Source organism: Dendrobates tinctorius, unplaced genomic scaffold, assembly GCF_039654945.1.
Source record: "Dendrobates tinctorius isolate UK_male_01 unplaced genomic scaffold, ASM3965494v1 ptg000016l, whole genome shotgun sequence".
NCBI lineage: Eukaryota > Metazoa > Chordata > Amphibia > Anura > Dendrobatidae > Dendrobates > Dendrobates tinctorius.
Window position 1 is genome coordinate 310,163 of NW_027361684.1, and position 15,728 is coordinate 325,890.

The 15,728-nt window shown below is 45.7% G+C and overlaps 1 protein-coding gene across 1 annotated transcript in view; it reads left to right on the forward strand.

The window, feature by feature from the left end:
- The first annotated feature begins 4,436 nt into the window (after positions 1-4,436).
- LNP1 (leukemia NUP98 fusion partner 1) overlaps positions 4,437-15,728 on the forward strand; it is a 64,044-nt gene continuing 52,752 nt past the window's right edge. The window contains exon 1 of the mRNA XM_073564738.1: positions 4,437-4,696. Coding sequence (XP_073420839.1) covers positions 4,535-4,696 — 162 coding nt within the window. The 5' untranslated portion in view covers positions 4,437-4,534. The remainder of the gene's footprint in view (positions 4,697-15,728) is intronic.

Sequence of the window (15,728 nt, forward strand, 5' to 3'; positions counted from 1 at the left end):
CCGCTTTTTTCCACTGCGCATGCCCAAAGACTCTCTCGCCCTCTCCCTCTCCTGCACCATCTCCGGCCTCAACAGATGATCCGGCGGGCTGCGGCTTCTACCCGATCAGGTTTGACAACTTTTCGCCGCAGCCCGCCGGATTTAAAAAACTGAAGTCTGAAAGTAGCCTAAGATGGCACTCTTGTCTCTGGACCTGGAATCCATTAGTCCCTCAATAAAGTATATAATAATTCACATTTTCCTGGTTGTCAAGAACTCCATGGCCTACTGGTGGAAAAAATCGAATGCGCCTTTGTTCTCAGATATCATTGAGACTTTGCATTCACACAGTCTCATGGAGAAGAGGATAGCTTTTAACAATAATTCACTGAATAAATATCATCTTAAATGGGAAGTATGGAATTCCAAATTTTTGTAAAACTCTTGCTACTCATGGGCTACATTTAATATTAGTTACACATGTTCTAAGTCTGGAAGGAAATGTTATTACCTGTATTTGTTTGCAAATGTCTTTGCACTAGAGCGGAGCTCTCCATTATTTATTTTCCCCTATTTCCCTTGTTATTCCCCTTCTTTTCCCTTTAAATTTTAAAACTAATAAAAATATTTAAAAGAAAACTTGAAAACTCTCATCTAAATGCCACCGACATTTTCCATTCACAAATTGACCGGTGTGCAAAGTTTTTAATCTCCACCATTCTGCTACAGATGAATTACATAATTTTTGTTTCCCCCTTGAGTTCAATTAGGAATTAAAAAAACAGCATTAAATCTCATTTTTATGGATTTTTGTGTGAAATATCTTCAGGTACAGAGCAAATTCGGTAACTCCCGCTGTCAGCCAGGGCCATGGGCATGGATTCGGTCACGGGAGCGGCGCCAGAACAGGTTCATTCATCGCTCTAAGTATACCCAGCGGTGGCACTTGCCGCACCCCTGACCCTGACTGACGGCCGGCGCCAATGCAGACTCAGTGTCAGTCAGGGATGGGGGCACAGGTTCAGTCTTCACTCTGCGTATACAGTATACTCAGAGCGGTGACTTAACGAGAATGCTGCTGGGGATAATAAAGTTAACTTTCTACCCGCAGCGTTAGGCTGCAGGCACCGGGCAGCAGAATAATGCTATTAACCCCATATCTGCAGGTTAATAGTGTTTTTTTCTGGTGACAGGTTCCCTTTAACAAAGATGCTTTACTAAACAGCCATTGCATGGCAACTACACACGTTGTCAAAATTGTTGGTACCCCTCGTTTAATGACAGAAAAACCCACAATGGTGACAGAAATAATTTGAGTCTGACAAAAGTAATACCGTGTTTCCCCGAAAGTAGGACCCCCCCGAAAGTAAGACAGGGTGGGGGTTACGGGGGGGTCCTTCAATGGTAAGGCCTCCCCCGAATGTAAGGCAGGGTTGGGGGCCGCTGTGAAATGTAAGGCCCTTACCTTTGGGCCGCCGCTGTCCCCCATTGGGTCCCCAGGCTCCAGAGGTGTCCTCAGGTGCAGCTGGGCGGGTCCAGCGCTCATGGGGTTAACTCGCCGTGTTAACCCCGCAATCCGCCCAGCTCAACAGCTCATTGGCCGCCCCTGTTCCCCACGTCACCGCCGGCCCCCGGCTCGAGCACTGATTGGTCCAGCAGCTCGGGCTGTAATTGGCCGCCCCAGCCCCACGTCACCGCTGTTTCCCTGCTGATTGGCACAGCGTTCCCTGCAGCACAGGCCTTCCGCACCCACAGCCGCACCGCAGAGGAAAACGTCCAGCATTTAAAAACCAAGTAGGGAAACATGTACTGTATAGGGTATGGGGCTGTGTGCAGTGGGATACGGCACTGTTATGGGGTGTGGGGCTGTGTGCAGTGGGATACGGCACTGTTATGGGGTGTGGGGCTGTGTGCAGTGGGATACGGCACTGTTATGGGGTGTGGGGCTGTGTGCAGTGGGATACGGCACTGTTATGGGGTATAACAGCATGTTAATAAATGTTAATTTATTGGTTAAAAAGAAATTGTCATTTTTTTTCGGCTAGTAAGACCTCCCCCGAAAGTAAGACAGGGTGGGACTTTTTGGGGTAAAATTAATGTAAGACAGGGTCTTACTTTCGGGGAAACACGGTAATAAATGAAAAATCTATGAAAATGAACAAATGAAAGTCAGACATTGCTTTTCAGCCATGCTTCCACAAAATTAAAAAAAAAAAATAAAACTAATGAAATAGGCCTGGACAGAAATGATGGTACTAGTGATGAGCTACTATACTGGTTGCTCGGATTTCCCCGAGCATGCTCGGGTGATCTCCAAGAATTTGGAAGTGCAATCCCCACATGTATTCAGGCTGTCAAGTAGCTGCAAATCATGCAACTGCGGGCGGCAGAAACTAAATCTCCGAGAACATCCAAATACTCAGAGATCACCCGAGCATGCTTGGAAAAACCCGAGCAACGAGTATACTCGCTCATCACTCGATGGTACCCTTAACTTAATATTTTGTTGCACAACCTTTTGAAGCAATCACTGCAATCAAATGATTCCTGTAACTGTCAATGAGACTTCTGCACCCCTCGACAGGTATTTTGGCCCACTCCTCAAGAGCAAACTGCTCCAGTTGTCTCGTGTTTAAAGGTTACCTTTTCCAGACGGCATGTTTCAGCTTTTTCCCAAAGATGCTCAATAGGACTTAGGTCAGGGCTCATAGAAGGCCACTTCAGAGTAGTCCAATGTTTTCCTCTTATACATTCTTGGGTGTTTTTAGCATATTTTGGGTCATTATTCTGTTGCAAGACCCAGACCTGCGACTGAGACCTAGCTTTCTGACACTGGGCAGCACATTTCTGTCTAGAACCCCTTGATAGTCTTGAGATTTCATTGTACCCTGCACAGATTCTAGACACCCTGTGCCAAATGCAGCAAAGCAGCCCAGAACATAACAGAGCCTCCTCCATGTTTCACAGTAGGGACAGAGTTCTATTCTTGATATGCTTAAGTTTTCCATCTGTGAACATAGAGCTGATGTGCCTTGCCAAAAAGTTAAATTTTTGTCTCATGTGTCCATATGATATTCTCCCACAAATTTTGTGGCTTGTCAACATGTAGTTTGGCAAATTCCAGTCTAGCTTTTTTATTATTTTTTTTCAACAATGGTGTCCTCCTTGGTTGTCTCCTATGAAGTGTTACAAGTATCATTTAAGCTGGCCATACACCTGTTCAGACTATAACCATCTCTCCCAATTTCTCCATACTCAGGAGTGTTCTCTATGGAGCGGTCTGGTAGAGGCTTATCTCTCAGTTGAACAAAAGGATTGGCTATTAAAATCTAACAGCTCAATCCTTCTCTCCCCCAAAATTATCTGTTGGGTAGAGATGTGAGGCTCCCATACACATCTGATGATTGTCCTATCCCACCAAAATCGTGTTATGGGGACCTGTATATGCTTTGATGCATATAATGTTGACTGTGGAGCCAAGGGCCAACGAGCAACATTGACTGGAGACCATTGCGCAGCTACATGCAAATATTACATTACCCTCATTCAGAAATTTACATCTGCTTCTATATAATATTCAACTGGGTAGTTTTTTAAAGTGAAGGATAAGATGCTGTATTTGTAGGTAGTGACTCAAGTATATTATTCCAACTATATGTCATATTGGGTGGGAGGAGACTAATCCTGATCAAGGGCCCACCGGGGGATTCTCCGGTTCTCCTGTGGGCCAGTCTGGTTGCAAATTCTGCTACTGCTTTACTGAATGATTTATTCTTAAAATAAGGGAATAATTCCAATGTGGGCAATGTTTATGAACCTTTCCTAATATATAAGAGTAGAGAATGCAGCCATTAAACTGTACAAATGTCTTTTTATAGATTGCTTTCAGAAAGTTCCATAAGTTTCCCAAAGCTAATAAATTCTGCAGCAGATTTTTTTTTATTTTTTTTTTGCATTCAGTGATATAGTTTCAAGCACAGAGCAGAGAGAAGGCCCCTGTGAGCCTCAGAGCAGTCGCATTCACAGCCCTGGTAATAGCTGTCACCCTGGTCGAGAACTCATCTGCGCCTGTTTAACTTCTATAACAAGTCTGCCAGTTTCTGGCGATGGTCAATATGTCCATTCCAATTTTCATAGCTGCTGCCGTATTGGAATCATAGCACGTACTGTACCTAGAAGGCATGTTCTGGTCTGCTGGACCTAACAGCTATTGACAGCTATGGACAGCAGGATAGTTGGACAACACAGTGCTACTTGCATTTATCACCCTTTAGGCTGTGTGACTTTGGAATCAATGTAATGGAAAGATTAGAAGACCTCTCCCTTCCACGCTGATAAATAGATTACAAGGGATTGGCTTATATAAAAACCGTGGCTTCTACTGCTGCTTTGTTTTTTTTTCTCCTTCCTTAAAGTCAGCTTAAGAGGGGGCGGCTTGAAATGATCTAAACCTTTCACTAGCTATAGCTGTTCTCTAGTTGACGGAAACACTCAACAACTTGTCCTGGCTTTCCACGGCACCGGTGGGAGAATCCCAGGTTTGGCCCGGTCGTACATGGATTACGAGGAAGACAATGATGATATTCTCTTTGCCAAGTGGATGAGTAGCTTCTGGGGACATAGAGGGATAGAAGAAAGTGAGAGGGATGCCAGGAGCCATCGGAAAAGGGCACAATGCCGTGCCCTGTCAGAGAGAAGAGCTTCTCTTCCATGTCCGGTATGTGAAGTCTAACTTTTATAAAGCAAATCATAAAGGTAGAAATAATCTTTATAGTATTATTCATTTTTTATAGTTAGTTTACTTTTTAATACAATGACGTTGATGTTTTACTTTTGGAGATAATATGAATGGTGTACTTTCGGGGCAAATTCCCATGAAAAAGCGTTTGTATGTTCTCCCCGTGTTTGCGTGGGTTTCCTCCGAGTTCTCTGGTTTCCTCCAAGACTCCAAAGACATATCGATAGGGAATATAGATTGTGAGCCCCATCGGGGACAGCAATGATGATGTCTGTTAAGCACTCTGGAGTGTGTTGGTGCCATATAAGTGAGCCTAATATATAAATAAAATATATTATTTATCTCCAAAAAATCTGCTACACTTTAGGGCAGGTTTACATGAGTGTATTTCCGGTCCTAGTGCTGTCCATGAGAAAAACGAATCTGAGCGTGAAAAAAAAAAATCGCAGTGTGCACTAGTTTGCAATTCTTTGACGTAGGAAACTTTATTTAGTCTTAGAAGTTTCTAATCACTGCAGCTGTATAAAGCTGGATTGCATACGAATAACAAATGAGAAAAAAAAATCATCCTAGTTTCATTAATAATAATAATCTTTATTTTTATATAGCGCTAACATATTCCGCAGCGCTTTACAGTTTGCACACATCATCATCACTGTCCCCGATGAGGCTCACAATCTAAATTCCCTATCAGTATGTCTTTGGAATGTGGGAGGAAACCGGAGTGCCCGGAGGAAACCCACGCAAACACTGGAAGAACATACAAACTCCTTTAAGAAAACTTGGACGATTTTATTAACGCTTGTGTGAACCTGTTCTAAACCAGGAATGCCAACCCCCAGAAATTCCAGGAAAGTCCGTAAAAATAGGATACTTTTTTCCAGTCTGTAAAAAAAATAATGTGTCCGTGATTTTTATGACATTGAAGAAACTTGTTCAGATTGTTTCCAGCCGTATAGTCATAATAAAATAGCGTATGGCATCCGGTGTGACAGCATGGGATGTGATATGGTAATGACCCTTGGCTCCAGCTCTGCTGTTAGGCTATGTGCAAACGCTGCGTTTTTTGCTGCAGATCCGCTGCGGATCTGCAGCAGTTCTGCAGACAGTGTACAGTAGCATGTAAATCTATGTGATTTACAATCTGCTGTGCACATACTGCGGATTTTTAGCTGCGGAAAAGCTGCGGTTTTGAATCCGCAGAAAGAAATGACATGTCTCTTCTTTTCTGCGGATTCCGCTGCAGTTTACCATCTCCTCAATTGTAGAGGTGATAAACCGCAGGGGAAAACCGCAGGCCAATCCGCAGGTAAAACAGCAGGTCATTTTACATGTGGTTCCGCAGATACGAATCCGCAGACCAATCCGCAGCGTGTGCACATAGCCTTAGGCTATGTGCACACACTGCGGATTGGTCTGCGGATTCTTACCTGCGGAACCGCAGGTAAAACCGCAGGTAAAATGACCTGCGGTTTTACCTGCGGATTGGCCTGCGGTTTTGCCCTGCGGTTTATCACCTGGACAATTGAATAGGTGGCAAACCGCAGCAGAATCCGCAGAAAGAATTGACATGTCAATTCTTTCTGCGGATTCAAAACCGCAGCTTTTCCGCAGTTAGAAATCCGCAGCATGTGCACAGCAGATTGTAAATCCCATAGGATAACATGCTACTGTACACTGTCTACAGAACTGCTGCAGTTCTGCTGCGGCCAAAACCGCAGCGGAACCGCAGCAAAAACTGCAGCGTGTGCACATAGCCTTAGAGTGATCCAAATGTTAGTGCTCTGTGCTCCGATCCTCTTGCATGAAAAAATCGCAGCACAGGTGCGGAGGAGATGGAGAAAGTAGGCAACCCTGGTTTTATAATATCAGAATTGGTTTTAAATTAAGAAATGTCATGAACACGCTGTGAAACATATCTGCTGCCTACATTGACCATTGATATTTACTACAGATTCCACTGTGGCATTTCTACTGCAGGAAAATTGGGGATTTATCCCCAAATTTTGAAACTGAGAAAACAAACTCCTTATGAACAAATCTCATGTACATGTCACAGATATTTTCCACAACTAAATTGACCTGATTTTTAAGTCGGCCGTGTGTCAATTCTTTTTACGGAAAACACCACAGGGTTAATTTTGTGGCAAATTTGCTATAAAATTAGCAGCAAAATCCGCATGCAGATTTTGCTATAAATTTTTTGAGATTTAGCTGTGATTTCCAGTAAAAAAAATTTGTTGAATGGACCCGTAACCAAAATATCTTAAGTTGTTCAGAAGAACTATTGTAATGCACATAATATTCTATGCATACATTACACATGGGAATTGTGTTACTACAGTTCTCAACATTGAATTTGCAACACAAAGAAGAGAAGTTGTGGAATGATGGAAATTACAGGATTGATAAAAATGTTAATAACCTACTAATGATGAAAAAATGGAAACTGCCTCGCTGACTGCACTTGGGCAAATCATCAAGATCCGCTGCTGGCAGCTCTCTCCCTCCACTTGCTAATCTATGACATGCCCAGATGTGCTCGATTGTAGACGCTGCGGGCCATGGTAGCACGTTTAGCCCATGCTGGCTGCTCCCAGAGCACAAGAAACATGTGTACTAGCATTGTTGTGTTAAAAAATGTCTCCTGGGACACTTTGGAGAAATGGCTGTACCATTGGTTCTACGATTAGACCATTCTGTATCACAAGTGAAATTGAATGTCACATACTAAGCCTGACGAGTCAAATAGCGTCTACATAAACAATGAGAAAGCGTGTGCATGACATTGGGCTATGAGCAAACGTTCTGCTACAGGTGTTCCATTGACATAATGCCACCGTTCTTGAAGGCTTTCACGGTGAAGAGCAAGACTGAAAAGAAAGCTGGAATGGAGGTATCTCCTCTTTTTCGAAGAGTCACACTTTTTTTGTCTTGGAAACAATGATAACCAGATATTGGTTTGAAGGCAATGGGGACAACGCCATGAAGAGGCTTCTACAAGGGAATGACAAACTTGTCCTACTTCCGGGATTGTGGTGTGGGGTGGCAGAATGTACAGTAACCAGACCTCTCTAATCTTTATTACAGGTACACTAACATCTAGTCTTTACTTGATTTGGGCGTGGAACCAGTGGTACGGCTATTACTCCAAAGTGTCCCAAGAGCCATTTTTCAACATAATGTAGCCAGGTTGAGTGTTTCTTGTGCTACTGTGAGCATCCTGTGTGCCTAAAGGTGCTACCATGGCCTATAGCATCTTCTCTCATCAAGCACATTTGGGATGTCATAGGTCAGCAATTGCAAAAGGAGCTGGCAACAGCAGATTTTGATGATTTGCCTAAGTGCATTTGGGTCGCCCTCACACCCAGGGCTGTGGGGTACTCTGTACCGGGCCGGTATCTCACAGGGAAGTGTCACAGTAGCGGTGACCCGGTCCGTGGCCCTGGGCACCCATTGTAAATGTTCAGTGTGAATGTGTAAGTCGTGACGCCACCTGTGGTGTTCGGCAATGTAGATGTTAAGCCGACGCTGCAGACAGTTCCTCTGGGACAGATGGTGTGGTGCTGCAGTGATGGTATAGCCCTACACAGGCAGGGCTGTAGTTCCAGGGCAGAGTGGATGTAGCGACACTTAGATGGTGTAGTGTCGGGCGCAAGGCATGTAGCAGTGCTGGGCAGGTTGACGCAGGAATAAGTGGAGGACACCAGGGCATGTAGTTCCAAAGCTTTACTCACAGTCTGTGGTGGCTCAAGAGCCCGCATCGGTGCCGTGTCCTCCAGGTCAGGAGCCCAGCCAACCTTCAGGCAAGATGAAGCACACCTTTCCAACACTCCTGCAACTTATGTGCCTTTTCTGAACGTCTCCCTCTTAGCGCCTTTAAGTGAAGTACTCCTAGTATTGAGTTACACTGGAGTTCCTCCTGTCCGATGTTCCTATGAACTCTACTTGTACGGCAGATAGCTGTAGCCTGCTTCGGGGACTCTCTGCTTCTAAGTCCCGGCTCTCTATCTCATTGCTGTTGTGCTCCCAAGTCTTGTGTGGGAATAAAGTGATGACAAACTTCTATTCCTCCGGTGTCTGTTGCGGGACCATAAGTATCCAAACAACCTTGGGGACCGGACCCCGGCCTTGCGCCTAGAACTTGAGAGGGGTTCTCTTCCTCTCCTCACGTTCCGTACTAATCCTTCTTATGGAGAGTCACGCTTTCTTTTAGTGTTCCTTTCCTGTGCCAGCGGACCCAGATCACTGAGGTCGGCTGCAGCACTTTCCCTCCTTCATCCTTCTCGGGATCTCCTTACACAGGTCCGACCTCGTCAGACTCCTGTGACTAACTCTCTATATCCTATCCTCTTCCCACTCTTTAGTGCAAACTAAACTCCACCCGCCTCCCAGCACGCTTCGTGTTCCAAGCAGGGAGCCACCAAAGGGTGCTTTGCTACACTACTGTGTTGTGTGGGATGCAGATGTTGGAGCGTGGTCAGAGGTCTCCACCTTACCTGAATGGTGTAGTACCTCTGTGGCGACTGAACCCTCAGGGGCGCCACATACCCCCCGTTAAACACAGCACGTCCACGAGCTGCAAGAAAGCAAAAGTTGACAAATACAGGAACATACAACATTTTTGGGATGCTTAATAAACAATACTTATCTAATCTTCTCAATATGAGAGGCAATCATTCTTGAACGTTGCAATCAATTCTTAATCAACTATCTAGAGTCCTAATTCAAAAGTGCAAGCTGCATTATCAACACATTTCTTTATCATCTTTCCTTTTCACATTTTCTTCTTTCTATCATTAACTTTAAGTGACAACCGCTGATACCTGGTTCATCGCTTGCATCTTCTTTTATTCAAATCTCTCATCTCTTTATTAAAGCATTCCTAAATCCTACAGTTGTGGCCAAAAGTATTGACACCCCTGCAATTCTGTCAGATAATACTCAGTTTCTTCCTGAAAATGATTGCAAACACAAATTCTTTGGTATTATTATCTTCATTTAATTTGTCTTAAATGAAAAAACACAAAAGAGAATGAATCAAAAAGCAAAACATTGATCATTTCACACAAAACTCCAAAAATGGGCCAGACAAAAGTATTGGCACCCTCAGCCTAATACTTGGTTGCACAACCTTTAGCCAAAATAACTGCGACCAACCGCTTCCGGTAACCATCAATGAGTTTCTTACAATACTCTGCTGGAATTTTAGACCATTCTTCTTTGGCAAACTGCTCCAGGTCCCTGATATTTCAAATCCAAATCAATCAAATCAAATCAAATTTATTATCGCCAAGTACATATTACATATATACAAGGAATTCTTTGTGGCAAAGAGGCAACATAATATATAACAACAGATACAACAAGTAACATCTAACAAGACAGATACAGTATATAGCCTACACATGACGATTTAATTGTTGAACAGAGAGTGGATAGAAGCTGTTCATATGGCGGTTGGTGCTGCATTTGGGGACTCTGAAGCGACGTCCTGAAGGGAGTAGTTGGAATGAGGAGTGTCCCGGGTGAGAGGGATCGGATGAAATTTTCAATGCGTGGGATCGAATACTCTTATCATAAAGATCCTGGATTTTAGGCAGGGGGAACCTATAATTCTCTCTGCTGTTCTGAAAGTCCTTTGTAAGCGGAGTTTGTCATGCGCAGTGGCTCCCCCATACCAGACTATCAGAGAGGAACAAATCACAGATCTGATGACAGCATTAAAGAATAAGATCAGCAGATTCTTAGACAAACCATATCTTTTCAGCTGACGCAGGAAGAACATCCTCTGTTGTGCTTTTCTTATACCAGCATCCACGTTTTTCCCCCATTTAAGATCATGAGAGATGATAACACCAAGGAATTTGGTCTCTGTGACCCTAAGAACCACTTCGTCATGGATGTAGATTGGAAGTATCTCATGTTGATCTTTCCTAAAATCCACAACCATCTCAGCAGTTTTTTTAGTGTTGAGTACAAGATTATTGGCTTTACAGCAGTCACATATTCTTTCCACCTCACTCCGATACAAGTCTTCAGCATTTCCCCTGATGAGACCAATCAGTGTCATATCATCTGCAAATTTCAAGATTTTTACTGAGTCTGCTGAAGAGATGCAATCATTCGTATAGAGAGAAAACAGTAACGGGGACAAAACACACCCCTGAGGTGCCCCGATGTTTGTGACCAAGGTGTCTGAAGTGAATGGTCCAACTTTTACACTCTGTATCCTGGCTGTCAGGAAGTTATAAATCCACAAGCATAAGTTGAGAGGGACTCCAAGAGCTACCATTTTCTTATGAAGTAAATTCGGATCAATGGTATTGAACGCTGAGCTAAAGTCCATGAAAAGAATCCGGACGTATGAGTGCAGTTCATCTGTATGATCCAAAATGTACTTCAGTGCCAGATTGACAGTGTCGTTTGCCTAACGATTCTCCTTATAGGCAAACTGAAGCGGGTCCCATAGCTTCTGCGTGAATTTTATCAGGTGGGACATCATAATTCTTTCGAAGACTTTCATAGCTACAGATATGAGTGCTACTGGTCTATAGTCGTTCAACTCAGAGGATCCCACTTTCTTGGGGACAGGGATAATTGTGGAATTTTTCCAACACTGAGGTTTTGAAGGGTGCCTTCTCCAAACTGCCATTTTCAGATCTCTCCACAGGTGTTCTATGGGATTAAGGTCTGGACCCATTGCTGGCCACCTTAGAAGTCTCCAGTGCTTTCTCTCAAACCATTTTCTAGTGCTTTTTGAAGTGTGTTTTGGGTCATTGTCCTGCTGGAAGACCCATGACCTCTGGGGGAGACCCAGCTTTCTCACACTGGGCCCTACATTATGCTGCAAAATTTGTTGGTAGTCTTCTGACTTCATAATGCCATGCACACGGTCAAGCAGTCCAGTGCCAGAGGCAGCAAAGCAACCCCAAAACATCAGGGAACCTCCGCCATGTTTGACTGTAGGGACCGTGTTCTTTTCTTTGAATGCCTCTTTTTTTCTCCTGTAAACTCTATGTTGATGCCTTTGCCCAAAAAGCTCTACTTTTGTCTCATCTGACCAGAAAACATTCTTCCAAAACGTTTTAGGCTTTTTCAGGTAAGTTTTGGTAAACTCCAGCCTGGCTTTTTTATGTCTCGGGGTAAGAAGTGGGGTCTTCCTCGGTCTCCAACCATACAGTCCCTTTTCATTCAGATGCCGACGGATAGTATGGGTTGACACTGTTGTACCCTCGGACTGCAGGGCAGCTTGAACTTGTTTGGATGTTAGTCGAGGTTCTTTATCCAACATCCGCACAATCTTGCGTTGAAATCTCTTGTCAATTTTTCTTTTCCGTCCACATCTAGGGAGGTTAGTCACAGTACCATGGGCTTTAAACTTCTTGATGACACTGCGCACGGTAGACAACATTCAGGTCTTTGGAGATGGACTTGTAGCCTTGAGATTGCTCATGCTTCCTCACAATTTGGTTTCTCAAGTCCTCAGACAGTTCTTTGGTCTTCTTTCTTTTCTCCATGCTCAGTGTGGTACACACAAGGACACAGGACAGAGGTTAAGTCAACTTTAATCCATGTCAACTGGCTGCAAGTGTGATTTAGTTATTGCCAACACCTGTTAGGTGCCACAGGTAAGTTACAGGTGCTGTTAATTACACAAATTAGAGAAGCATCACATGATTTTTCGAACAGTGCCAATACTTTTGTCCACCCTCTTTTTTATGTTTGGTGTGGAATTATATCCAATTTGGCTTTAGGACAATTGTTTTTGTGTTTTTTCATTTAAGGCAAATTAAATGAAGACAATAATACCAAAGAATTTGTGTTTGCAATCATTTTCAGGAAGAAACTGAGTATTATCTGACAGAATTGCAGGGGTGTCAATACTTTTGGGCACAACTGTATATAAAAGCTATTTTCTAGTCATCAATACTTTCATAAGACACATTCTCAAATACTGCACATTTAAACTTCAATAATTCTTGTAAGTGCTGGACACCGCTCCCAGCCGGGATCTCTTGCAGTGTCCTTTGATTGGAGCTATGCTCCAGGTGAGGTAGTCCTTATCTTTAAAATGTCTATGTAAAATCAAGAGAGGGCACCTAAAGAGGTGCAACTATTTACAAATACAGTTCTGGATCATTCAGCGTCCATGATCTCCACAGTTCAATATCAAAAAGGCTGCCAATAAAACTGGGCAACAACAATAAACATGATACCCAAAAATAGGAAAAACAAAAACTGGAAAAACAGGCACAATGGTGCTAATACCCTCCAGGGTAACAAAAGTTAGTTATTTGCTTTAGTGTTGGTGGACCCCTCCTGGGGCACTGGAACCTGGTTCCCTTGGCTGCTGCTTCCACGGAAGAATTTCTTGACCTCCTCTTCCTGTTGTTGGATTCACATAGGACGAGGTGGTAGCGCCTGGGGGTACATATACCTTCCTCCCTTTATAGGTTGCCAGCAATTCTTCAGGTATGCGGCGGATATTCATGGCATACCATCCTCTCAACCCCTCATGTCGGGTGAAGGTCACATACTCCCCAGGCTGCAGATCTCTAACAGGGTGTCCATTCCTCAGGTGTGACTCCACATCCCTCCTGCTGAAGAACAAGTCACTAATCTTTTTGGGGTCTGCAATGAACCCGAATCCTCTTTCCTGGTTCACATTTAGAACCTGTCCCCATCCAGCTGAGTCCCGGGGACCGTAGTGACCAGCACTGACCTTTTCTTTCCGGTCCAGATCAGGGCCTAGCACTACCAGTCTCCGCTGCTCCCTCTCCCTCTGTTCCGCTGCCAGCTTACGGAGGGTTGCCTGACACCGCGCCTCTAGCTCTTCCTACTCTTCCCGGGACCTGCTTCTACCCCTGTGGGCAAGGGTGCCACCGGGGTTTCAGGTGTATCCCCCCAGGGTTCGGCATCCCGGTCCCAGACAAGATCCAGCACGACCTGTCCTGACGCTGCCACGGGCGTACACCCCAGGGCCTTCCCAGGTGCATGGACAGCAGACGTACCTGGGGCCTCCTAGCAATGTTCCGGTGCAGGCCTGAGGCGGTGGGCAGCTGCAGGGGTGTCCACAGGAGTGGCTCGTCCGGGTGCCGGCGGTGGTGGAGCAGATGGTGGCTCTGGGTCCGCAGGGGCCTCTGGTGGGACCTGCGCAGCCGCGTCAGGTCCAGGCGGGAGCACGGTCTCAGCTCCCGGGCCCTCCAGTGACTCTTCCGGACAGGCTGCAACCAGCCGTATGGACAGTGTGGAGGTATAGACTTGTGCTGCCTGAGGGAAGTCCGGTGCAGTGGGGACAGGTACCGACTGGGAAGGTACCGGGTCCGGAGGTGCCGGTGGTGTAGGCCCCTCCTGGGCGTGCTGCCCGCCCAACCTCTGCAAGGCCTCCCGCCTCAGTCGCAGACAGGCTGTCAGCTGTGCTATTTCCTCCTCCAACTGTCAGCGGTTCATTGTGGAAGCCAGAACGGAGTCTTCAGTTGCTGCCCCTGGGAGATTCAGCTCAACCTCCCTTCGCTCTTCAGGCCTCCTTTATCCTTCCATGATGGCGTCTTCCCTCTCTCCTTCTTCCTGTCTCTGCTCTTTTCCCGCTACTGGCTTCTGCTCCTCCTTCTGGGGGCGGCGTTTTTTTCCTACTCCTCCATACCAAGCCAGTATACGAACCCCTAGGGGGGTGGGCCATGTTGCTGTCGCACAGAAGTTGAGAAAGGGGAGGCCCAGGACCATTCGCGGTCTTTTCTTAGGACCACCCATATTATCAAGCCCCTCTTCTCCTCGCCAGCGGCCATTTTTAGCATTCATTTTACAGTCTATCAAATTGGGTTTTCTGCACATTTCCACAATCTTTTAAGCTCAATAAATCGTAGGCACACAGAACCCAGTGGTACCGGGTTTCGTCATCCTGTTCGTGACGCCAAAAATGGGTCGCCCTCACACCCAGGGCTGTGGGGTACTCGGTACCAGGCCGGTATCTCACAGGGAAGTGTCACAGTAGCGGTGACCCGGTCCGTGGCCCTGGGCGCCCATTGTAAATGTTCAGTGTGAATGTGTAAGTCGGGACGCCACCTGTGGTGTTCGGCAATGTAGATGTTAAGCCGACGCTGCAGACAGTTCCTCTGGGACAGATGGTGTGGGGCAGGAGTGATGGTATAGCCCTCCACAGGCACAGCTGTAGTCCCATGGCAGAGTGGATGTAGCGACACTTAGATGGTGTAGTGTCGGGAACAAGGGATGTAGCAGTGCTGGGCAGGTTGACGCAGGAATAAGTGGAGGACGCCAGGGCATGTAGTTCCAAAGCTTTACTCACAGTCTATGGTGGCTCTAGAGCCCGAATAGGTGCCTTGTCCGCCGGGTCAAGAGCCCAGCCAACCTTAAGGCAAGATGAAGCACACCTTTCCAACACTCCTCCAACTTATGTGCCTTTTCTGAACGTCTCCCTCTTAGCGCCTTTAAGTGAAGTACTCCTAGTACTGAGTTACACTGGAGTTCCTCCTGTCCGATGTGCCTATGAACGCTACTTGTACGGCAGACAGCTGTAGCCTGCTTCGGGGACTCTCTGCTTCTAAGTCCCGGCTCTCTATCTCGTTGCTGTTGTGCCCCTAAGTCTTGTGTGGGAATAAAGTGATGACAAACTTCTATTCCTCCGGTGTCTGTTGCAGGACCATAAGTATCCAAACAACCTCGGGGACCGGACCCCGGCCTTGCGCCTAGAACTTGAGAGGGGTTCTCCTCTAACCCTCAATCCTCTGTTCTCTTCCTCTCCTCACGTTCCGTACTAATCATTTCCTTCTTATGGAGAGTCAGGCTTTCTTTCAGTGTTCCTTTCCTGTGCCAGCGGACCCAGATCACGGAAGTCGGCTGCAGCACTTTCCCTCCTTCATCCCTCTCAGGGAATCTCCTTACACAGGTCCGACATCGTCAGACTCCTGTGACTAACTCTCTATATCCTATCCTCTTCCCGCTCTTTAGTGCAAACTAAACTCCACCCACCTCCCAGCACGCTTTGTGTTCC